The 26,096-nt window shown below is 43.2% G+C and overlaps 1 protein-coding gene and 1 pseudogene across 3 annotated transcripts in view; both read left to right on the forward strand.

Moving 5' to 3' along the window:
- The window catches only part of PSD3 (pleckstrin and Sec7 domain containing 3), a 430,527-nt gene that overhangs the window by 191,414 nt on the left and 213,017 nt on the right, over nucleotides 1-26,096 (forward strand). Inside the window, exon 5 of one of the 3 annotated variants that reach the window (XM_036298486.1) lies at nucleotides 3,372-3,497. The exons of 1 other annotated variant lie outside the window; for it this stretch is intronic. In XM_036298486.1, coding sequence (XP_036154379.1) covers nucleotides 3,372-3,497 — 126 coding nt within the window. Of the gene's footprint in view, nucleotides 1-3,371; nucleotides 3,498-15,646; nucleotides 15,692-26,096 lie in introns of all 3 variants that reach the window. One more of the 3 variants, XM_036298485.1, reaches the window with a different exon arrangement.
- Nucleotides 21,946-23,032, forward strand: LOC118650255 (annotated as a pseudogene).

A 26,096-nucleotide genomic window follows, 5' to 3' on the forward strand; every position in this document is an offset into this window, starting at 1 on the left:
ATTGCTACCTTTCTTCTCCTATGGCTAGTAGCTGTGGCTTTTTGTTTGTTTGTTTGTTTATTTGTTTATTTATTTATTTATTTATTTATTTATTTATTTATTTAATCATCTCCACCTTCTCTATGCCTCCATTGGTCTTGAGTATTCTGCTTACAAATAGAGTAAGTTCTCATTGAACAAAGGGAGAGACCAGATACCCTTTATTAGTTTATGCTTTTAAATTCATTCTGTTATCCTCACATCCTGAGGCAGATGGGGTGTCTCTCTCGGTGGTGCGGGTCAGTATAGAAGCCGCTTCCTAACATGCTCCTTCGGAGACTTCCTGAGAGTGGTTCAGTCCTGTTAGCAACAGACAAGAGTTTCTTGAAAACCTCAAATAATTTTTGCTGTCTTCACCATAGTTGAGTCACCCAGGATGACTGGTTAATACCAGCTGGCTGGGTGCAACCCAGAAAAGCCCACCCACACACCAGCACCCTTCCTCTTCTAACAATGCTTGCACTTCCTCTAGCCATTTCCACATGGGATCCGGGGAGCCCTTTCTCTGCAGGAAAGTAAGTGTGATTCCTCTGTGCTAGTGGGTTTTAAAACGTGTGTGTGTGTGTGTGTGTGTGTGTGTGTATGTGTATGTGTGTGTTTAAATAGACCAACATTTTAAAAATAAAGTATTACGAAGAACTCGCTTTTGTCAGATGGTTGGAAGTGGAGTTGCTTTGTCAGAAGCCCGAGTGGAGCGATATTGAGCTCTACTCTGGGCATCCCTGACGCCCCCATGGCGCTGCTTCAGTGAGTTGTCCTCACTAAGGATACATGACATATTTCTCTCTCTTTTTCCGTGCTGCACATGAGCATACCTAGACACAGGTACACACATTAGCAAACCGTGGGACAGTCTACTGAGCCATCCAATTAGTGTGGATACCACTGAACTGCCTTAGGCATGAGTTGTCACTGCTGGTCAGGTTCACCAGGCAGTTTAGGTTGTAAACTTGATTTTTATCCAACAGAAATCAGGAGACTTCTTTTGCTTTCTATTCCCTACTTAGGTTTTTGTTTTAGTACTGTTAAAATAGCAAAGAGTATTTTAATAACTTAAACAAGCATAGGACAGTGTTATAGAATTTTAGAAGAGAATTCACCTTGTCCCCCTACACATACAGGTACACGAGTTATGCAGATAAATAAACATACTGAGGCCAAGGAAGTGAGTGTAACTTGTTTCAAGTCTTACAGTTGATGAAATTGAAACAATAATTCAACTCTCACCCTAACTGGTTTGGCTCAGTGGATAGAGCGTCGGCCTGCGGACTGAAAGTTCCCAGGTTCGATTCTGGTCAAGGGCATGTACCTTGGTTGCGGGCACATCCCCAGTAGGAGGTGTGCAGGAAGCAGCTGATCGATGTTTCTCTCTCATCGATGTTTCTAACTCTCTATCCCTCTCTTCCTCCCTGTAAAAAATCAATAAAATATATTAAAAAAAATAATTCAACTCTCTTGACTTTCTTAGACATCCTGCTGTTCCAGAATGTCTTTGCCACGTCTGCCCACTATCTGTGATCTGCCACCCCACACGGCACCACAGACCTCTCCCAGGGAGGTGGATAAGCAGCATTCACAGTGTGGTGTCTGAAGGCTTCCTAGGGGCACATCCCAGCTCTGCCATACTGCTTCCTCATGCCTCAATTTTCCCATCTGTCAAGTGGACATACTGTATGAAGATTAAATGTGCTAATGTCCATAAAAGTCTCAGAACAGTGCCTGGAACACTGAAAGTGCTTAATGTATATTAACCCTCATTTTTGTCTGAATACTGTAAATCGCAGTGGAGAGAAGTGAAATGGAGTCCTTTGGCCATTTCTGGAAGGCCTGCATGTTTGTCACAAGTGTTTTGAGACATTCTGGCTTAGGTCTCTCCTCCAAAACCCCCTCTCCCCCAACCCCTTGCCTATTACTCAGGGGGCACAGGGCTTAGCTGTTGTAGCATGATGTGGTGGGACAGTCTCAAGCAGAAGGAATTTCCATTTCTTTGAAATATTGCAGAGTAATTTTGTTTAACTCTGAGGACAGAGGGATCCTTAATGGCCCCTGGGCTGACTACTTTCTACTAAGCACAAGCCAGTATTTTGTTCCTCCACGTAATACCTTGGAGTTTAGCAGGAGGTGGGCGGAGAGAGAAAAGTTTTATGGAAGGATGGCACTGCTTTGTCTGTCTCTGTGAATAATGTGGGTGCGATAACCACAAAGTATTGCTAGGTAACTGCCACATCTGTCAGTCCACTGCCACAGGCTGTGTGGGAGGCAGGGAGATACTGTGTGGAGCTAGTTGTGTCATCACTGTCCTGGGTGAGCCACAGCCAAGCTCAAGCCTGGCTTTGTGTGCTAAGACGCTTGGAGGCTAACTCCGTTGCTACTTTGAGCTCAGTGTTGCGTTGACGCACAGGGATGATACCTGTGGTGAGTGGTGTGTCCTAGAAGTCTTGGAGCTGCAAACCCTTCCTAGGAAACTTGTTCTTCTCTGGGTGAGTAATCCTGGTTCCTCCTCAAAATAGGCCTCTGCCTTGGTTGGCCACTGCGATTTGCTGTGGCAAACAGAGGCCCCACCTTAAGGACCAGGGCTTGTGTGAGGAAAAGCAAACCCAAGGTGCTCTTTGGTGGAGGGAGTGTTGCTAGAGCAGCCAGGGAAATTTGCCTCTTGACAAGGGATCTTTTCAAAGGAAAGCTTTGCTCTAGTGTTTGTGGTCTTTTTCCTCTCTCATGCTTAAGAAAATATTTTGCTTGAAAAGTACAGTTAGATTTGTGTCTAAAAGTTCAGTGGAGAAAATGTGTTTAGACTAGTGGTTCCTTTTCTGTCTGTGCTCTGATAAAAGGATGTCAGAAACGGATGAACTAACCAGAATGCTTTAAGTGATCTGCCCTCACATTAGAACACTGGCACACTTTTTTTTTTTTTTTTTTACACTGGCACACTTTTGTGGTTCTTCCTTCTGGTTAAAATGAGCAGCAGCCTGACTATTTGTGAGAAAGCTGCGCAGGAAGTGGTGTGTTGAGATTTAGTTCCTTTTCAAGGACCTCTCCCTTCTGTTTGTTTAACATTGGTTTTGAGCTGTCTGCCACTTCTATTTGTATGATAAGCCCATTTCCTTCAGATCATTCATTTAGAGTATTCAGAGACCCATTGAGATTACTGAGAAATAAACAAGGCATAGTTCACAAAACATTTTTGAAGCGTAGTTAACTGAAATAGGTTGTCAGCCACGGAAATAGCTTGCATCTGTTTTATTGAACATTATTATTTCAAAAACATTGGATTTTGGCTTGCACGTACTTAAAGTTTCTTCAGCGCCATTTACTTTTTTTTTTTTTTTTTAAAGAGAACAGGACACATTTAATGAATACCCACTGACAAGTAAAGTGCTTTTGGAGAGCAGAAGAGATGAGGAAGGGAGGGTCAGACTGTTTCCTTTCCAGGAAACCCACGTTCTGTCACTTGTCCAGTGGTAAGACTGTACTGATCTTTCAGTACTTTTTTATACTTAATGTGTCTTGGTCATATTACGAAACCTTAGCCCGACATGAAATCAAAATGCAAAATCTAGTATTACTGGCAGTAGATTGTTTTAGGAGCTAAAAGCCCTGGTCAGGGCTGCAAGATGAACTCAGGTGTGAGCTTTGTCAGATGGCATTACATGACTAAGTAGGTAAGCCATATGATTCATTTGAGAAATGAGACAACTTCAAACCGTTCATAATTATGCTCTTTATTAGAGAGCTGGGAGAGCTGGGTCTATACAGTAGACTTTTAGTACAGTCCACTATCATTTCACTCCCAGAGTGACGCTCCTGACCCAGTAGCTGTCTGCCTGATGTACAGCATGATTTCTTGAAGATAAAAAGTTGTTGGTCTAATCGAAGTTAGAAGAGTCATCCTAGTCCTTGAGCAAGGTAGACAATTACTGGAAAACCTCAGAGCTGACCAGAGCACTTTTAGAATTTAGTCTCTCCTCTCATTTACTCTGCACACTGAGGTCTTTGTCAGTTAGTAATGAAGCATCAGGAACAGTGACATCCTGATAACCTAAGTGATTTGACCTAAAAACCTTCCATTTAATCCTAGTTTCCTATGAAAACTACACCATTAGGGCAGAGAGGGGACACAATCCATTTCCCCAGGGCCCACCCTGGCGTTTGTTGAACTGCCTCTTACTCCCTGTATGCATACTAATGTGTATTTTACCTGGATAATGGTTCAGGTGACATTGACAGGGAAGCATTTGAGCATTTATTAAAATACAGTGTAATGATATTCGCATGTGGCAAGAAGGTATGTTCACCACAAAGCAGTGAAGTCTCAGTGGATTGCTGGCCCCTGGTCCAGTGAGTGCCCGAGAGCTTGCTCGTGACTGGTTCAAGACTGTCTCACAATGGTCTCTGTTTTCTACTTTCTGGATCTTGATCTTTTTTTCTCTGTGGTATGCCATCCGCTGAGTTTCTAAGATTATACGTATATCCCATTGGTGTCACTGTTATCTGGGATTCTTCTTTTAGTTGCTTTTTTTAGTTAGCGCATTTCCCACCCCTGCTGGTAGTTCTCTATCTTAGTTTTCTTCTCTTCTTCTGAATGTGTAGTTAAAAGCCTTTTCATAATATGAAACCAGAAACAGAGAACTTGATTTGAGCAAGACTTGCATGTATGTTAAAAAGTAAAGTATGAATTCATTGATGACAATTTGAAAAACACAAAGAAAATTATCTACTGTTATTCTACCTCCAAAAAATTAGTACTGTTGCCATTTTGGTATATGTATTGCCAACATTTGTGTGTGTGCTTGAGTGTGCACATACTCAGGATGTATTTAAATGAGTGCTTCCCAAAGTCTGTTGCAGATACAGGAAATAATTGGTGGTATATGAGATAATTGTAGGAAATACACAACTAAGCGTGTTTAGTTAATAGCTATATACTCTAGTGTGTATTATAAAATAATAACTAGTGCATTAAACCTATGACTTCATGGCTACCATTGCTCTGGAACACCTTCAGATGCTATGGGTCCTCAGGACCTCTTCAGCACCTCACTCATTATATGACTCATTATATGACTTCACTAGGTCTTCACTGTCCAGCACATCAGGAATCTGGTCAGCTCTTCCTTCAAAACATATTCGTATTTCAACCCTTTCATCACTCCTGATGCCACCACAGTCCAAATGATCCAAGTTGCCATCATTTATTATAATACTAGAGGCCCGGTGCACAAAAATTTGTGCACTCAGGGGGAAGGGGGGGGGGTCTCTCAGCCCGGCCTGTGCCCTCTCGCAGTCTGTGACCCCTCAGGAGATAACGACCTGCTGGCTTAGGCCTGCTCCCGGGTGGCAGAGGGCAGGCCCAATCCCTAGGTGCAGCCCCTGGTTGGGCTCAGAGCAGGGCTGATTGGGGAGTTGGGGCACCTTCCCCTGTCATGCACAGAGCAGGGTGGATCGGGAGGTTGCGATGCCACCCTCAGTCACGCTCAGGGTAGGGCTGATTGGAGGGTTGGGGCACCACCCCCTGTCACACTCAAGGCAGGGTCAATGGGGAGGTTGCGGCACCACCCCCTGTCATGCACAGAGCAGGGCCAATCAGGGGGTTGGGGCGCTGCCCCCTGTCACTCACAGAGCAGGGCCCATCAGGGGGTTGGGGCTCCATACCCTGTCACGCACAGAGCAGGGCCCATCAGGGGGTTGGGGAGCTCCCCCACTGTCACGCACAGAGTAGGGCTGATAGGGGAGTTGGGAAACCACCCCCTGTCACACACAGAGCAGGGCGGATTAGGGGGTTGGGGCGCCACACCCTGTCACACTCAGGGCAGGGCCGATGGGGAGGTTATGGCTCTACCCCGTCACACACAGAGCAGGGCCCGTGGGGGTGGGGAGTTGGGGTGCCGCACCCTGTCACACACAGAGCAGGGCCGATCAGGGGGTTGGGGCACCGCAGCCTGTCACACACAGAGCCGCAGGGCAATCGGGGTTGGGGAGCTTCCCCCTATCAGGCACAGAGCAGGGCTGATCAGGGGGTTGGGGCGCCTTCCCCTATCAGGAGCAGAGCAGGGCGGATAGGGAGGTTGTGGCCCTGCCCCCTGTCACACACAGAGCTGCAGGGCGATCAGGGGTTTTGGGTGCTGCCCCCTGTCACGCTGATCCCGGTGCTGGGAGGCATATTGCCCTTTTACTATATAGGATAGAGCCCTGGTGCACGGGTGGGGGCCGGCTGGTTTGCCCTGAAGGGTGTCCCGGATCAGGGTGGGGGTCCCCACTGGGGTGCCTGGCCAGCCTGGATGAGGGGCTGATGGCTGTTTGCAGCTGGTCACACACCCTTCAGGGTGGGGGTCCCCACTGGGGTGCCTGGCCAGTCTGGATGAGGGGCTGAGGGCTATTTTCAGGCTGGCGGGTGACTGAAGCTCCCAACCGCTCCTTTTTTTCTTTTTCTTTTTTTTTTTATTCTGGGCCAGCTTTAGCTCTGAGGCTCCAGCTCTTAGGCCTCTGCTGCTGAAAGCAGGTTTCTGGCCTTTGTTTACCTTCTGTATTTGAAACAGTGTTGCGATCCTGCTGGCTGAAGCTCGGCGACTAAAGCAGGTTTCTGGGGTTTTGTTTAGCTTCTATATTTGTAACATAGTTGCTTAGAGTTGCAGCTCAGAGGCCGGCAGCCGTAGGCGGGGAACGTTGGAGTCCTCCGTCACTGAAGCAAGCAAGCCTCATGTTCGCTTTAAGCTGCCTGGCTGCTGGCCGCCATCTTGGCTGGCAGTTAATTTGCATATCACCCTGATTAGCCAATGGGAAGGGTAGCGGTCGTACACTAATTACCATGTTTCTCTTTTATTAGATAGGATCTTTGTACCTAGTGTCCCACTTCAGTCTTTTCTCAATCTGTGTTCACTTTCCTTCTCAGAGCAAAAGCCAGAGTCCTTACCATCACCTGCAAGTCCCTGCACGATCTGCCCCATCTACACACCATCCCTCTATGACCTCATCTCCTCCCACTCTTCTTGCTCACTTTGCGTTAGATCCATTGGTTTCTGCCTTTCTTTGAACACACCTGGCCAGCTTCTGCTCTTGCCCTTGCTCTTTCATGTTCCTGGAAGCTTATCTCCATACAGCCCCATGGCCAGCTCCCCCGCTTCATCTCTTTAAAGGCTCCTGTCTAGTGAGCATTCACCTGGCTACCTTTTCTAGCCTTCTGACTCCTTTCCCCCTAAAGCTTCATATTCCCGTTGCCTGCTTTATTTTTGCTCCCTGACCATGTCACTAAAGTGCTGTGTATTTTACTTATTATCTGTCTCCCCACTAAACTGTAAGCCCCATTTGGCAGGGATTTCTGTCTGTCTTAGTCATTGTTAAATCTCCAGCACCTAGAACAGTTTCTGGCACTCAGTAGGCACTCAGTAAAAACTCACTGGGTCAGTAAAAACTTACTGGGAAAGTAGTTTAATTAAAGGCAGGAGATGATTTAAAGAATAATATTGAGGAAATCAGTACATGTGATAAAGGGGTATGTAGAAGTCATGAAAGTGATAGATGAATGATGTTTGACAAACACTGATTTAAGTAATTGTTGAGTTTTCCTTTTATGTTCTTATAAATAAACTAGTGGCCCGGTGAACGAAATTCGTGCATGGGGGAGGGGGAGGAGGTCCCCTCAGCCTGGCCTGCACCCTCTCCAATCTGGGATCCCTCTCACAATCCAGAACCACTGGCTCCTAAGCACTCATCTGCCTGCCTGCCTGATGCCCCTAACTGCTCCCCTGCGGGCCTGATGCCCCTAACTGCTCCCCTGCCGGCCTCATCCCCCTAACTGCTCTCCCCTCCTTGTCTGACCCCCCTAACTGCCTATCTGTACTCCACTCCTAGCTTGATCCCCCTAACTGCCTGTCTGCTCTCCCCTCCTGGCCTAAACCCTCTAACTGCCTACGTGCTCTCCCCTCCTCTCCAACGCCTTCAGACCCTGGTGCAGGAGTACTTAGAGCTCTCTGCCAAGTCCCTGTGCCTGTCTTGATGCCCCTCTCTGGGCCGGGTGGCACCGCGGGCCTGTGCACGCTTCCGCTGCGGGGGGGGGGGGGGGGGCGGCCGCCACAGCCCATTCTGACGCTCCCCCCCTTCGGGCCAGGTGACACCGCAGGCCTGTGTGCTTCCCCGGGGGAGGGGGCTCCGTGGCCCGTCCTGATGCCCCCCTCCGGGCTGGGCAGTGCCATGGGCATTCACGTGCCTCCGCCCGGGGGGGGGGGGCACCCCCTGTGGCAGCCTCATGTCCCGGTGGCGCAAGTCCCCGCCCCTGTCCCCGCCCACCAGCTCCTGTGCGCATGCATCCTGTTGACTGGTCATGATTGAGACACCTTTAGGACCAGTTAGCATATTACCTCTTTATATATATAGATAGCACTGCAGTAAGTGTTCTTTAGTAATTTTCTTTTGTATATTTATGATTTTCTTAAATGCTTACAAGTATAATTGCTGGCAATTAGGATATACACATTTTTCAGACTCATTGAAGCTAGGAAATTTATCAGTTTACTCTCCTCTCCAATATGAGTACCTGTATCTCTTCCCATACCTCAGTATTATCTCAGTGCCTTTAAAAATGTTTGCATTGATTTGAGAGAGAGAGAAGCATCAATGTGAGAAAGAAACATCAATTGGTTGCCTCCCTACACCTCCTGACTAGAGACCAAACCCAAAACCTGGTCATGTGCCCCAGCCAGGAATCCAACAAGTGACCTTTCGATGCATGGGACGATGCCCAACCAACTGAGCCACACAGGCCAGGGCTTATCTCAGTGCCTTTAAAAATATATATATATATATATTTTTTTTTTATTGATTTGAGAGAGGAAGGGAGAGGGAAAGAGAGATAGAAACATCAATGATGAGAGAGAATCATTGATCGGTGCCTCCTGCATGCCCTACACTGGGGATTGAGCCTGCAACCCGGGCATGTGCCCTTGACTGGAATTGAACCCGGGACTATTCAATCCGCACGCTGATGCTCTGTCCACTGAGCAAAACCAGCGAGGGCCTCAGTGCCTTTTTATATTGCACATTTGATGGCTGAAAATGCTCTCTGAGTGCCTTAACTTGTACTTCTTTGATAACTTATATATATGAGCATTTTTTTCCACATTTAATTCTGATCTTTTTATCCTTTGTGACTTGCTTGCTCGTGTTTGTTTTGGCCTGGGGCTCCAGTTGCAGTGGACTGAAAATGACATGAACTGGTTTTATTGGATGGATATCACAGGCACTCTGGTTTATATCCAACAACAGAATGCAGAATTCAACGAGATCTCCCAGAGACAATAGCTGGAAGGTCTGCTTCCCTCCATCATCTTCACTCTCCTGCATTTTTTTTTTTGGCAAACGGGATTTCCCTTTTCTTCCTTTTCAGGAGGTCTCTGCTCTCCCATAACTCTTTATTCCACCTGTATTTGGCTTGCGATGTCACTTCCTTTGGCCCTATTTTAATTATGACCTTTCAGTTCAGGTACCATCATCATCTAAGTGCCATGAGTGTCTGTGTGACAGATGTCTAGGAGTGAGCAATCATTGGCTTCATCAGGTGGTCACTACTGGCTGAGGTCAGGATGGGGACTGAGGCAGCTGGGCCAGCTCTGTCCAGGGCTGAGGATGGAGCAGCCTCTCTAGGAGAGAGACAGTGACTAAATGTTCAGGACAGTGTCTTCTGCCTATTTTTTACTTTGGTGTATTCATCTTTCTTGTGTGGGTACACAGAAGGCCCTCACATATGAAGGCTAGTGTTGTCTTTTGTCTCATATCATTTTAATTTTGCTCGGTTTTTACCATGTAACCAGATCTGTTAATTAAACCATGATTTCTGCTAGTATAAAATTTAGAAATAGCTTCTCTGTGAGGAAATTTTACACTCAGCTGTGTTTTCTTCTAGTTCTTTATGGGTTTATTTTTATGTGCCCCTTGAATTATGACAAATTTTAGGGGAATTTGAGAGAGAAATAATGTATTTGCCATATTCATTCCAGAAGCATAGTGTTTATTTAGTACTAATTCCTTACAGCAAAATTTTGTAGCTTTTTAAATTTTAGTTCTATACTTTTTAAAAGTTTACTCCTATCTACTTTATAAATGTTATATGATTATAAGTAGAATTTTTCCACAATTATATTTTCTAAGTGTCCTTCACGGTTTACTAAAGCTGTTGTTTTTATATTTTTATTTTGTAACTGGCTGCCTTACTAGTTCTAATAGCTTTTTTAACTTCATACTTTTGGGCTTTACATGTAGGCAGTCACAACATCTGCAAGTAATTATTTTATTTCTAGTTTCCTCTATCTCTTTATTTCTTATTCTCATTTTATTGTGGTAGATCTTTTAGGATGAATATAATTGTAATGGAATATAGGGCATATCTTATACTGATGTATTTTGTTAGGGATAATTATTCTGATCGGATAGTAAAAATGCTTTAGGAACATATAGGTAAGCAAAACTAGTGGAAAGCCATTCTTGACTGAAAAGATTTTCTCCACTGGCTGAATGTGTCATTTCAGGCTTGTCTTGGAACCTGAACATTTCACTCGTTATACTTCTTCTGGTCAAATCATCGCCTTTGGAAGTTCCTGTAAAAATGCACATGTGATCTGTTCCATGAACATACTGTACTTGCTAATGTAGCATGCCACAGATTTAGTCTTGTGATTTTCTGGTAATTGATAGTGGTCTACCTTTATGGAAAATCGAGAAATGGACCTTAAACAAATGGAGTAAGAAGTGTTTTCAAGGCAATGTAAGTAGGGGCTTCAATAATGTAGCCACTGCATCTCTTGCCTGCTCTGTGTTTTGCACACCTCCCACCTCCATCCCTAAACTTCAGCCACGGTGAACTTCTGCTTTCTTAAATGTGTTGTTCTCTTGCCTGTTTTTATCTCCCATTCTCAGCATTCTAGTCCTCTGAGTCAAATTCAGTGCCACTTTCTCTAGGAAGGTTGATTTCCATAAACGAGGTGTATGTCCTACCACATATACTTCTAATGTGCCCTGTATTTTCTTTAAATAATATTCTGATAATTGCTTTTTAAAATTGACTTTTAAAAATGGTTATAGTTATTCATCTGTAAACTCAAACTGCACACTGTCAGAGAGTATATGTACCTTATTGACCTTTGTGTCTGACACATACATAGTCACTCAGTAAAGGTTTCCTAAATTGATGACTAAAAGGGGAATGGGGGAGAGTTAGGCATGTTTATCAGTGGGCGTGAGGGAGAGACTGCAGGGAGATGCCTTAATTAGCAAAAATAAATAGTAGCTCCAAGAGGGAAGCTGCGTACTTGAAAGGGCAGGGACATGTGTGCCTGTTCCAGAAACATTTACTTTTACCTGGATCTGAACCTTTATAGACTGAAGGCCAGGCCTTCCTTCTGCTACTGGAGTTGAGCCAAGAGTCTTGAGGGATCTGAAAGGTCATTTTCTACATGGATGAACTCTGTACCCTGGGGCAGAGAGAAAATATAACCCTATTCTTTATGCTTTGCCCTTTAATTTCTTTGCTCTTTGGGGTTTCAGTAGCGCAGCCACTGGGCTTTTACAGCATCCAAAATGGCAGGCTGGCTCCTACAGTTCAGGAACACCGCCTGCAATAAACACCACGTTTAAAGCTAGAGTGAAGAAGGCAGTGGGAGCAAAAAGACAGGAGTGTGTACGAAAAAGTAGTATTTGTTGCTCTTTCATTGGCCAAAGAAAGGAAGATTTGCTTTTGCGAGCCTGGATGGTGACAGTTTATGAAAATATTTCCAGCAGTGAAAAAAAAATTATCAGGTAGTTTTAGTGTTCCTCAACTTAGAGTCAACTTATCTCCCTATACTTCTGTTGTTATATTATCATATTAATCCTATTATAAACGGAGAACTCAGAACTGAATATAAGTGGGAAGGCCAGATACTTCCTTGGTTATTATTTTCTATATCTCATTTATTTGTTCAGTGTCTTCCTGACAGACCTGCTGTTTGATGTCATGTTGAAACAGACACTCAGTGATTGAGCTGATTTTATGTGAAATTACTACATGACTGACAAAATTAAGCAAGTTAGTCTGCTGGCTTCGGCAGATTGGGTTGGGGTGGTGCTATGTGTATGTGCAGATCAATTCTGGAGCTGCATAAGGGTTGGATTGAACCCTTTCACTCTACAGATCGGGAGCTGAGATGTTAAGTGACTTTCCCGAGGTCATGCAGCATTTTAGCTTCAGGGCCAGACTATTGGTAATAGTTGCACTATTGTATACACTTGCTATAGGTAATAATTTTACCTGTTTTACAAATGAGGAAACTGAGGCACAGAAAAATAAGTTGCCCAACTTCACACAGCTAGCACATGTCAGAGCCAGGATGTGAACCAAGGTCTGGGTCTCAAGTCCTTGCTTTTAACCAGTGAGTTGTTTTCCTTCTCCCTCAGTCCAGTGTTCTCTGCCCATTACAGTGCTGTCACCTGCAGTAGCTGCCTCCCCAGTATGTGGCTTCTGCAGGTGTTTTCCATACATGCACATGGTACTAGCTCTCCGCCAGTATATCATGCTCTGGCTTCAGGGATGGCTCAGATTGAATGAATCTAGTCTGTAAGGAACCATGAAACAGGAAATGTATCTGCAGGCTTGTAATAAGTTGGAGTTACCTCCAAAGACAGCTACAACTTCTGCAAGGGTATAGTTTGGGTTATGCTGTAGTCTTTTATTTCCTTTCTCAACTATGGTTGAGAACTGATTTCTTTTTGAAGCTGGCTCAAAACCCACCAAATTAGTTGATGCTATAATGGCCAAAGGTATTTTGATGCTTATTAAATATCTATTTCTCTGGTATTGATCACAGAAGGTCATTTTTATTGTTATTTTTTTCAATGAGTTGTAGTATGCATGGTCTCTGACCTCCTGTGAAATAGCTAAAAGAAATGCCCGGGATCTGTAAGGCTAGATTCACCCCAAATGGATGTTTTATTTATTTATTTTAAAAAAATATTTTTATTGATTTCAGAGAGGAAGGGAGAGGGAGAGAGATAGAAACATCAATGATAAGAGAGAATCATTGATCGGCTGCCTCCTGCATACCCACTACTGGGGATCGAGCCAGCAACCTGAGTATGTGCCCTTGACCAGAAACGAACCTGGGACTCTTCAGTCCATAGGCCGATTCTCTATCCACTGAGCCAAACTGAGTAGGGCCCACAATGGATGTTTTAGATATGATCCATTGGAGTTTATAATCAAGGAGACCAAGCAGAACTTGAACACATCTTTTTACCTTTGCCACTTGTGGAATCTAGAGTTCAGAGGGTCCAGAGGGCTCATTCATTCAATAGAAAAGTACTAAGGTTTGGTGTCTCCAGAGCTTTCTTGAGGGGAAAAAATGGTTGTGCTTCTTGTCCATCAGGTTCTGTGAGATGCTAGTCTTTTAAAGACTTGTTTTAAAATTATGATAAAAATTTCTCTCAAACTTCAGAGCATCTTTTGATTAATCTCACATGCATTATTTCATTTCCAGACAGACCTAAAGAAATATCCCATTAGAGGCACAACAGAAGTGCTCTGCGGCTGCAAGTCTAGTCAGTCATGGGTTTGGGTAGGCTGTGGAGAAGCATTTGAAATGAGCCTGGAGGAGTGAGTGGATTTCCATATGCTGGAAAGGAGGAAGGACACATGAGGCGAGGGAGCAACAGCCTGAGCAAAGGGGCTGCATGGTGTACAGGGAAAGAGGCAGTGGAAGTGAGCTGGAGACTTAGTCACCCAGTGATAGGAACAGTGTGCTAGGAACAGTGAGGTGAGCCCCCTGCTAGGAGATGTGGCAGTATTCTGTAGGCCTAGGTTTATTTGAGTCTCCTAACCCATACTTTTTATTTTCTTAGTGATTTTTGCCTTTCAGTTTTGAGTTCTCTATTAGTGCAATGGGTTGTTTACTATGCAAAGTCCTCCAGGATTGAAGACAGATGTGGTTCAATTCCAGCTTTGTATCTATATAGCTTTGTGTCTTTGGGAAAGTCAGTCTTTCTGAGCCTCACTTTTTTCTCCCATTAAGTTTAGAGTGCTTTTCAGGCCTTATCCCGAGTATTAGGAGACATTTGTGAATGTGTGTGTGTGTGTGTGTGTGTGTGTGTGTGTGTGTGTGAGAGAGAGAGAGAGAGAGAGAGAGAGAGAGAGAGAGAGAGAGATTTAGTATAAAGCATTATCTGTAACTGTAAGGGGAAAGAGCAGGTAGTGGTGTCCTCATCCTATATAATAAAAGGATAATATGCAAACTGTCCCTAACAGTAGAATGACTGGGAATGACTGGTCACTATGACACACACTGACCACCAGGGGGCAGACGCTCAATGCAGGAGCTGCCCCCTGGTGGACAGTGCGCCCCCACGGGGGAGCTCTGCTCAGCCACAAGCCAGGCTGATGGCTGCCAGTACAGCGGTGGTGGTGGGAGCCTCTCCTGCCTCCTCAGCAGCGCTAAGGATGTCCAACTGCAGCTTAGGCTTGCTCCCTCCTGGCAAGTGGACATCCCCCAAGGGCTCCCGGGCTCCCAGAGGTATGTCTGATTGCCAGCTTAGGCCCGATCCCCTGGGCAGTGGGCCTAAGCCAGCAGGTGGTCATCCTCCGTGGGGTCCCAGACTGCGAGAGGGCACAGTCCGGGCTGAGGGGACCCCCCACCCGCCGAGTGCACAAATTTTTGTGCACCGGGCCTCTAGTCTATAATAATAAAAGCATAATATGCAAATTGACCAAACAGCAGAACAACCATCCGGAGGACCACGCTATGACACACACTGGCGCCAGGCCAGCCACACAGGTGTGATGCGATTGTTGGGGGAGGGGGGCTGCCATTGCCCCATGATCCCCTCACAGAGGGAGGTCCAGGCCACTGGCTGGCGGGGTGATCAATCAAGGGGGAAAGGGAGGGGTGGTGGTGGACACAGGCAGCGTCAGGCCAAGGCAGATGCAGGCAGGGGGTGGGGCCGGCTGCAGGCAGCTGGGGGAAGCCTGGGTCCTGGGTGCCAGCAGCCGGAGGGAAGCCCGGGTGCAGGTAGCCAGAGGAAAGCCAGATGCCTGCAGCTGGGGGAAGGAAGGCCTACCCTTGCATGAATTTCGTGCGTCAGGCCTCTAGTTCATAATAATGAGCTTTCCCAAACTTTGGCAAGTTCTAAATGTTATCAGTGGGAGTTATTTCTGTAAGTATTTTGGTTGCTGTGAAGTGACTAGCATGTGACAATGCTGTGATAAGGTGCAGAAACGTCATCTATTGGGGACTTGCAGCTGGTGGCATTGCAGCAAATTGTGGACTTTAGAATCCCATGGGGCAGGACCACAAAGCCAGGAGGACAGGACTTTTAACACCTCTGGTTGATAGAGGGGAGGGGAGAAGTCACACATTTGCTATTATAGCTACTTGACTTGTACTTTCTTCTTTTTATTTTAAGTGGTGGGGTAAGGATCTTTTAATAGGACTGATGCGATTGACTTAAAGTATGTTTAGGTTTTATTAGCTCTAATTCCAAGGATAGGAATTCAGATTGTGAAAGTAAGATTATCTAGGTGATTTGATTATAGTTGAAGGAGAAATTGGAAAATGAATTTTAAGAATGGCAGCAAAGTGAAATCTGTTTTCTACAGACCCCAAAGGAAGGAGCGTATCCTTCGAGTGGAAGTCCCAGATTGGTAGGTTTTTCTTTTTTTAGCTTCTTGGGTGATTTTCTAGCTATTGGCTTGGTTAGTGTTTTCTTTTCATTACCCTTTCTTCCTTCCCCACCCTCCTTTTCTTGCTGCTTTATAAGACCAGAGTGATATTACTTATACATTTCAGAAATAAAAATAAAGAATAAAGCTTAAATAACAATTTTATAGAGCTGATTGACTGGGTTGATTCATCACTTTTGAGTGCATTTATATGCTAGGATAGGAGTTAAGTGGTCATATAATTTGTAGAGTATCTAGTGCTCTTTAGGTTGGTCCACGTTTGTACATTCCCTCACCAGCCAATCCTTAATGAATTTCTGTGCCCTCCTTCTTCCTACTTTTGCTGCCCAGCTTCTGGCGGCCAGTGAATATATGGTATACCAATACTAATCCAACCCAGCAAAAATGTGGACCATAGAGAAATTTCTCCATAAAATTATTTATTGTGTTTTAAAATGTGTGGAACATCCATTAATATGAATAATTAGAAGATGGTTTAAGATCCAGTTGAAAGTAGTTCAGTACTTCATATTTTTAAAATTGAAACTGACCATTTTTTTCCCTTAGGGTGTGATGGGGCAGAATGTGGCACTTTAAAACCATTATTTTTCAATTAGAACTTTTCCTTAATATGTAACCAATCAGTGATAGAAAACTAATTATTTTTAAGTTTCAGATAATTGCATACGCAAAAAGAGAAACCAGAAAAATGTTTTGATAATTATAACAACTAATAATGAAGCATATATTGGGTTTTCATATGCTGATTGGGAATTTATTGCTTTTGAATTGACTTTTATTAATGATTGTATTACTGAATGGGCCTCTATAGAGGGATGCACTGGGAATAATGAGTTAAGCATTATACATAAACAGCCATTGTCATTGGTTTTCTTGTTATATACGAAGTATATATGAGTATTACTTGTGCTCTTTGTCTTTCTCTTTTTAATTGGTAAGGATTTTAGAGAGAAAAAGCAGAGGAGCTAGTCCAGGCAATTCTGACTTGTAACAATTTGACATTTCTTTTTTATAAATTTTCTTTGGAGGGATAGACTTGATCTCACTCTGTGGTATAGTAAATATTCTTCCTAAGTTTAAGTTTGTGATGTATTTCTTTATTGATAATGTTAACACCTCCCTTTAAATGAATTTCTATAAATTAGTTCATCTGAATTTGGAGAAGCAGGAAGGGATATCTTGGTCTGGATAAGCAAGTGTTTTTCTGGGTAAGATATGGGAGTGTCTAAATCCAGACTGCTCTGTCTCCAGCAGTGTGTGCAGAGTGTATCAGTCACCGTCATTAAAGGACATGGTCAATTTCAGACCGTCCACTCCTTAATTTACAAGGAGATAGTATGGAGTTGCCCCTTTGCTTTATTTCCTTTTGCTAGGGTGGAGAGTGATATGAGATTTTTAATGCCGCATCAAGGCAGGGAAGTAACATAGCCAGAGGCTGTTTCCATGGAGGATATAAACTCAGAATGTCCACTGACATTTTTAGAGCATTTCAGGAAAACAAGTTAGTCCATGCAAATGATTCATTCTCCCTTTCTTGCCCACTGAAATGGGATTCACGGATCCCAGTTTCCACGAAGAAGCTTCTGTGCAGATCATGAACCTGCACAAGATTTTGTGTCATTTTTTCTCTTTATTCCTAAACTTGACATCCAGTAACAATTGCTTTGCAAAGGAGTCATCTGAAATGTTTATGATGTGGTCGTACTGAAGCAGACTTGGTAATATTGCAGATATTACATTTTCATATGAGAGCTGGCCCAGAAAAGCTGCAATTTAGTGTCAAAAACCAAAACAAACCCAAAAGGCAAAAACATGACAAGCTGCATCAGTTGGCTCATGCCTCCAGAGGAGTATGAACCTCTGGAATGAAGAGTTCGCTTATTTACTGGAAATCTGTGCTTCTAAGGCAGTCTGTACTTTATTCACTGGTGCATTTGGTCAATTTCTGTGCCACTGCCTGCACGCTGGTGCCCTCTTCTGGAATCATGAATGCAGGGCTGAGCAAAATGGAGGTGCTGTAAAAGGGAGGCTGAGGAGACAGAACCTCTGGATGGCACTTCTTAAAATTCTTCGCTGGCAACGATTGAATTTTGGCCTCTGTGCTAAACAGAGAAATAGCTATTAGGAATTTTGACTATTAGGTATTGTTTATGGTTTTCTTTGAAAGGCTCTAAAATCACATATAAGAAAGATGAAGTCTCTTCTAGAGAAAATGTATTCTGTATGTGTCAAAAATGGGTTCATTGGGGCAATTTAAGTCAGTATTAATTTCTACTGGATGCTTACTAACACTTCTTTACAATATAAATAGCAGTTTCCATTAAATAAAATACTGTCAGATGTCATTATCTCACACAGTCATGCAAATAACCAAGCAATTTGAATCTTTTTTAAAAATATATTTCTTTATTGATTTCAGAGAGGAAGGGAGAAGGAGAGAGAGAAACATCAATGATGAGAGAGAATCATTGATTGGCTGCCTCCTGTACACCCCCTACTGGGGAACGAGCCCACAACCCAGGCATGTGCCCTTGGCCGGAATCGAACCTGGGACCTTTCAGTCCGCAGGCTGACGCTCTATCCACTGAGCCAAGCCGGCTAGGGGGCAATTTGAATCTTAATGATGTAGGGGTAGGACTAGGGATGAAAATGGATCTGGTGATGGGAGCTGACAGTACACTGAGCATTTACATGAAACTTCTCACTTAAACTTCACAATAGCATGGGTCTTGGTCTGTTATCTCCATTTCATAGATTAGAAAACAAGGCTCACAGAGAAGAATGAACTTAACCAAAGTCTCACAAGTGGTGACTGATGGAACCAATGTTTGAACCTTAGCGGTTCACTTGGATGGAACTTGCTTTTAGCAGCTTCTAAATTAATAATTGTTACTCATTGGCAAATTGAACACTTGCAAGTAGAATCCCATTAATAAATGATGGGAGACCTCCTAATTCTACTATAATGCAATCGTGTTCAAATGAATGCAGTACCGGTTATTTCTCTGTTAGCACATTTCAGGATTTCTTGGTCATATGGCACACTACAGCCTCTCACAGGGGATCCTACCCCCAATGTGGGGGGATGACTATTCCTGTACTGAGTTTCCACAGGGAGAGGATGGTTGCTGTGGCTACCAGACAGCTTGCCTGGACATCCTATGGACACCCTAAACTTCTCATGTCTTCGAACCAAACTCATGGCCTTTTCTCCTTCTGTCTCCTGTTCCTCTGCATATGGGCGCACACGCTGTTACACACCCCTCTCTTCCTCTCGTATTCATTATCTTGGTTGGGGCATCACATTCTGCCCAGCTTCTAAGTCAGAGGTAGCCTCTGCCCTCTCTGTGAACACCACTCAACACACATCCCAAATCACCCATTATGTTCTTTCATTTTACTTTCTAAATATCTTTCAGGGCAGGCTTTTTTTTTTATATATTTGCATGAACTCACTTTCAGTTTAGTTTCTTGTCTCTTGACCAGTCTGGTTTGAGAACTTTCCTAGGTGATTTCTTGGCCTTCAATTTTGTCTCCTTGCTCTTTTTCCTCCATGTTGTAAGCAAAAGTGATCTTCCCCAAATCCAAGTCCGATTCCTTACCTTTTCCCCAGGATAGGCCTAGAGTGGTTCCTCATGGCGTGCAGTGGTGACTCGAGTCCTGACATCATCTCAGAATCATCTTGGACCTTAAAAAGAAAAGTGCTGAGGACACTTCAGGCCAGCGGAGTGGGAATTCCCTGGAGTGGGGCCCTGGCACATGTCATGCCTGGAATGTTCACATACCCTCCTATCAGGCTGTCTACTTGGATATCTAATAGTCATCTCAAAGTTAACATGTTTAAATGGAACTTCTTTCTCTCAAAACTTGTGCCAACTTTGACCTTGCCCATCTAAGTTGATGGCAACTGTGCCTTTCAATTTCTTCAGACGTCCCATGACCACTTTATATATAAAAAGTCACTCATCCCAAAACTGGGAGTTCTGATCTCTTCTTTCTTTGCTCTTTTTTTTTTTCCCCATAGTAATTGTCACCTTAGTACAGGGGTGGGGGACCTTTTTTTGCCAAGAGCCATTTGGATATTTATAACATCATTAATGGGCCTTATAAAATTATCAACTTAAAAATTACCCTGCTATATTTGGTCACACATTTAATTAACTCACCTCTAATGCGTTGGCAGGGCCAGCCCAAATGATTTCACAGGCCTTATACGGCCTCTGGGCCGGAAGTTCCCACCCCTGTTCAAGCATATTATATGCTCATTGATTATGTCTGTAGTTTATTTTTAGCTCCCCTCAATAGAAGGGTGTTTTTGTTTTGTCTTTTTGTCCTTTTGTTTTGTTTACTGAAGTATTCTAAACACCTAAAGCATTGCTTGGCACATGCTAGGGAATTTGTTAGTATTTGTTGAATCATACCAGAGAATGACTAGCAATAGGAAAATGGAATATAGTAGAGGGTTTAAAGGACTTGAGAACTGGAGTCCCATTGCCCATGTCCAGCCCTGTGCCTCAGCTTCCATCTGTAAAATGGGTCTACCATTTCGTAAGGTTGAGGATCAAATGAGACAATCCCTAGGAAACACTTGTCTGGTGGCTGGCACATGGTTACTTATGTTAGATGCTGTCAGGTGAATGCTAGTACTGAAGGTGTTGTAGTTGTTCTGAATCATTTCTCATTGATGTTTCCTTCAACATTGGATTATGTACATCTCTGCAATGCCAAAGGAATGAACACCATAGATAATGATAGCCAATAAGATTTTCTTTCTTAGTGACAATTTATGCTTCAAGATTTTAAGTGTATCTTTCATATGATGTTACTTAGACCTCTTCTTGACTTTCATTCCGGCCACAAAAGCTGTGCATTTGACCTAGCTTTCACGAGTCTGTTGGTCCCAGACTCTGTGTCTGTATCTTCTGCCTGAAGAATGACAACAGGGTCATATTGCTCTCTCTGGTCTTTTTATCCCACTTGCAAGTGAGGTCATTTCTTTCCACTCTTAGGGATTCCTCTGAATTGCCTTTGCCATGCTTATACAGGGTGGGGCCAATGTAAGTTTATAGCTGTTCATCTGGGAAGTAATACAATAATTAGCAAATAATAGTACAGGAATAAACTGTGTTGGGTGTATTCCCAACTATAAACCTACTTTTGTTCTACCCTGTGTATAAAATTTAACAAGGCGGCTGTGTGTTGTTGTTTTGTATGTATATCCCAGGACATATTTTATAAATGCAGGAGGAAAAACGTTGACACCTTAGCCTAGTTTATTTATTCTAGTTTTAATACCACAATTAAATAATTTAAAGATTTTTTTTCAAAATTTAAATTCAAAATAAATAGGAAATAAGATAATATAGCTAGTGCCCTCTGCTGATGTTGGTCTCTAGAATGTTCCCCAGGATTAATTATAATGAATTAGAAGTTTGTGCTGCATGTCATTGATAGCAGAACATAGAGGACATGGAGACAGATCATTGCCCAGTTCTTGCATTTTTTGACAGATATTGAATAACTTTGATCTACTCTTGTGATGTGGATACAAAATGAAATTCAAGGTAGTGGTAGATGAGAGATGGGTTTTTAAAAGGCAGAGCTATAATAAAAGTATATGCCAGAATCTTGTGCTCTGAAAATGCAGTGAGGGGAGTTGGAGCATGATTCTAGAAAAGTAGTTATTTTACCCGGACTTGCATAGGATCAGTAAGAATTTGCAGAATTTTGGGTAGCCCAGAATTTGGGGGTGGAGGTAACAGGGTGGCAAAGGGAACAACATGTGAAAGGGGTATAAAAACACAGGTAATATTTCCGTGTGGCCCAAGTGTGAGGACAGTGGTCCGGTGATAAATCTAAAAGAGGAGGCATGTGATCACATCAGTGGTGACAGTATGCAGATTGGGGGGAAAGGCTGAGCATACAGAGAAAAGAGGGTAGGGTCTTCCTTTTGTATGCAGAGAAGAATTGGTGGGTCCTAGGCAAGTGAGAGACGGTCTTGATAAAACCGTAGAAAAGTACTAGGAGTAAAAATGTAATCACAGAAGCAAGTCAAAACAAACCTGGAGGTGTGGTGGAAGTGCCCAAAGGGCCTGGGGGCAGGTGCAGCCTCCTCTGCTCACAAATTGATTGACAGGTGTGGTGACCAGAGGCACTAGATTCCAGGCCCTGTCCCCCGAGCTCAGCCTTCAGATGGCCCACTGCCTAGAGCCTGCATGCTCCGCGGGGCACCCCAGGACCAGGACCTGGGGGGTCCTAGGGCTCTGGGGCAGGGGTCCCGGGGTGCCCCTCCTTCCTCGGGACCTGTCGTTCTGGTCCTCATCTTTCCCCCGGATCTAGTGTTCAGGGCGGAACAACAGCTGCTGACTCTCTGTAGCCCCGTGGGAGAGTCCTATGCACAGTACCTGCTGAGTACACAGTGTTTGACGCAGAAGGATATGTGAAGCCTCAGTCCTGCGTTGACATTGTGATTCGCCACCTGGCCCCCTGTGCCAGCCACTGTATGTCCAGGACCACTTCCGCATTGAGCTGTCTGAGGAGGGAGCTGAGGCTGAGTGTTGGGGTACAAGGACATCACCTCGGTTTTGAGGGCCCCAGCTTACCGAACTTAAGGGACAGCCTGACCTAACGCCCCTCCTGGGCCTCCTTGCTGGACAGCACCACCCATGACCAGACACCTACCTGAGAAATCCCACCCACAGCTGGCCATCAGCTCCTTCCTCCTGCTCTTGCTGACCGGCATAGTCTCGGTGGCCTTCCTGCTGCTCCCACTCTAGGATGAACTGGGTAGCCAGTTGCCCCAAATCCTGCATGTCTCCCTGGGACAAAAGTTGGTGGTGGCCTACATCTTGGGCCTCCTTACCATGGTCTTTCTCCATACCTGAGTCCCCTCCCCGGCAGGGCTGTGGACCCGAGACAGCCACTGTGATGCTCATACCTTGCCTCGACTCCTACCCCCTTCTTCCTGCCACCCCTCCACCCTTGACAAAAACAAAAAACACACACAGGGATTTGTATTCATTTTCCAAGTTGAATAAAATAAATTTGCAAAATTAAACTGAAAAAAGAAAACCCACAAAAAAACAAAACACAAACCTGGGAGAGGTAGTGTGGTTGTGAAAAGCACTGCCAATTCACAGTCAGAGAACACCATTATTGGAATTCTTCAAATAAAGCCGAGGAGAGCAAACATTTCAGGAGATAGAGTCCAGTTAAATCTGAATTTCTAGATAAACAAGGAATAATATTTTAGTGTTCAGAATGCCCATACAATATTTGAAATATCCTGAAAATTATTTTTTTATCTGAAATTCAGATCTAGGTGGGTGTCCTATTATTTTTATTTGAAAAATCTGGTAATCCTAGTATGATAAAAATGAAAAAATAAAAGGTCATGAAAAGGCTTGATGGTCAGACTCAATGATCTGATTTTTTTTTATAGTGTTACCATGTTTGCTTGGAGGTGTGAGATACAAGCGTTCGATAGAACACAGGGAGAATCTTTTGGGAAATGTTTTCTACATTTAGGTCACTGGTTGGGATTTCACCTTATGAGATTATTAAGAAGAAAAATGGAACTATAGAAAAGGGGAAATTGAAAAGCATCTGATATTCAACAGACTAGATGGACAGTGTCTTGTGTATTCCAGGAAACAAAATGGGTGTCATTCTCTCGGAGAGGGACCATCACGCTGCTTGATCAAATGTGAACAAGGCCAGGCTGCCATTGTTGTTTATGTTCTTCATATACAGTGGCCCCTGTGTTCTGGCTCCTGTTTTTATTGAGGCTCTGAAAGCATTACAAAAGGCCCAACAATAAACACTCTGCTAAGAATGTGAGGTCATAGTAATGTGACCTCACAGGGAGCCAGTTCTTTGGAATCCCTAGAAGACCAGCAGACTCTGGAGTTGTGGGCGAATGGATACTGGGAAGGGGCTGAGAAGAGGAAGTATGGCCCATGCGCACCCTGGGCTCCATGATGAGCTTCTCTTGGTGTCTATCTTATTGCTGGTGAGTTTGTCTTGCCATCTTTTCACATACATTCTGATTTAAAAGGAGCAATCTCTCTTCTCATTCAAATAATCTGGTAAATTGTGAAATGGGACAGAATGAAGCCATCTAGGAATGGAGGTATTTAACCTCACTTTATTCTTAATTTTCTTTTTTTACTAAAATCCAGAGAAATCTGATGCCTACAGATTTTAATATTACCTTCTGGTGAATGTGAGGAAAATGAGAAATAGACTGGCTGGGAAAGCTAGTAGAAAGAGGAGGCAAATGTGAGGAATGAGAAACATGAACAATAGGAATAATTTTGGCTACTACATTAAAAAAATATGCTCATTAGGATAAGTATCTTGTATTTAAACAAAATCTTTGCAGTACGATGTATAAACTACATGTTTGCCTGGAGTGATTAAGTATATACCCTGAGAAGTGAACAATAAATATCAGTTTAACTGAGAAGAAAATTCTTTCTTTGACATTTTCCTGCAACATGATAGTTAATATATAAAGTAAGAGAAGGCATGGGAACACAACTCCAGGGATATTTTTTTTTACTTATAAAAATTACTTGATTTTAACTAAAATCATTCTTGGAATAAATATTTTACATTTCACCACTTATGTGAGAAAACACAAAGTTGTATTTAAAAGAAATTTCTTCTATGAGTTTATTTTTTATAGGTTTGCCATATGTAATAATTAAATATTCATTTTCCGATATGATAAATTTCACAAAACTGGCTGGGTAATGTCAACTCTCTAGAGCAGTGGTTCTCAACCTTCTGGCCCTTTAAATACAGTTCCTTTAAATTGAGGAACTGTATCTTGTGACCCAACCATAAAATTATTTTCGTTGCTACTTCATAACTGTAATGTTGCTACTGTTATGAATCCTAATGTAAATATCTGATATGCAGGATGGTCTTAGGCGACCCCTGTGAAAGGGTCGTTCGACCACCAAAGGGATCGCGACCCACAGGTTGAGAACTGCTGCTCTAGAGGAAGGTTTAGAATGAAAAAATATTTAAATGTATTTACATGAAGGTTTCACCATGATGAAGCAATTTATTGTCATTTGTAGGTATTTCTGCTGGAAACTTATTTAAGGTGGTTACTGGGCATCCTGGTTCTCCTGGATCAGCTCTAGTTTGTGTCTGTTGTCCTGGAATTGACTACATATTCACATTTGACTTGGAATTTAAGAAAATGAAGTAATACCATGAATAGTTGCAGTGAAATAAGTCAGCATGGGTTTGATAACCCCCCACCTTGTATTTCCAGCTTCTCCGAAGTCTCTTCTGGAAGGTGTGATTGGCATGTGCATAGAACAGAATTTTCCTGTGGTTGATTGAGTCTCAAAGACAGTGTGGAATAACCTTCCTTTTTTTTCCTTCCTGATAGTCCCCTTCAGGACAGCAAGTAGCTTGGAAAGTGAGCTTGGGGAGGGGCTGCTAGGGACAGTTAACTCCCTCAGGTCTGGCAGGGTTAAGGGAACTCAGGGACTTTGCCCCTAGGAGCTACTTGGTGTATCAGCTGGTTGTACAGTAGCCCAACTACATTTCAGTGCTAGTGAAGCTGTTAGGCTAACACTTAGTTGGTGGATTAGTGGAAAACGGGAAATTATAATTTTGATAGAATAGGTGACAAAATAGAATTTGAGCAGTTTTTAAAATATTCATCTTTGCGAACGTGATTTTTGTATTTCATTATGTAAATTTACAATGAATTTCTTTCTATTGGTAATGCTTATTTTACTTGTAATAATTACAGTTACATTTTGAATGATTGGTCATCCCTGTTCCCTCTTCAGAGTATCCTGTTTTAGACAATAAATGGTTACTATACTTCCTAGTACGATTCAGACCAAGCTAAAGAAGTATGGGATAGGGCAAGGACACCCAAACTACTCTATGGACCTCATTTAGCCTTGCCTGAAATGGCTCTTAAGTTCTTAAAAGTTGTAAAAAAACAACAGAAAGAAAGAATCGTGTGGTAGGGGCCTTAGGTGGCCTACAAGTCCAAAATATGTACTCTCTGGTCCATTACAGAAACATTCTGACTGTCTAGACTCTAGAGTCTGTTGTAAATGTGTTGGAAGGCTACTTACACACAGGAGTTCATCATGAGATAGCTTTGTTTTATTACCAAGTTAAAATGAAGATTTGGAAATTACTGTGTTCTCATTGGTTTTATTTTTTTAACAAAATCACCCATTTATTTTCATTACTCAGAAAAAAATGATGGGTAATTTCCTTTTGTGTTCTTTTATTTTTTTTATAAAATACATATTTTAAAATTTATCTTTATTGAAAGTATTACAGACATCCCCTTGTTTTCTATTAACCCCTTCCACTCCAC

This window comes from Myotis myotis, unplaced genomic scaffold (assembly GCF_014108235.1).
Source record: "Myotis myotis isolate mMyoMyo1 unplaced genomic scaffold, mMyoMyo1.p scaffold_m19_p_3, whole genome shotgun sequence".
Taxonomy (NCBI): Eukaryota; Metazoa; Chordata; class Mammalia; order Chiroptera; family Vespertilionidae; genus Myotis; species Myotis myotis.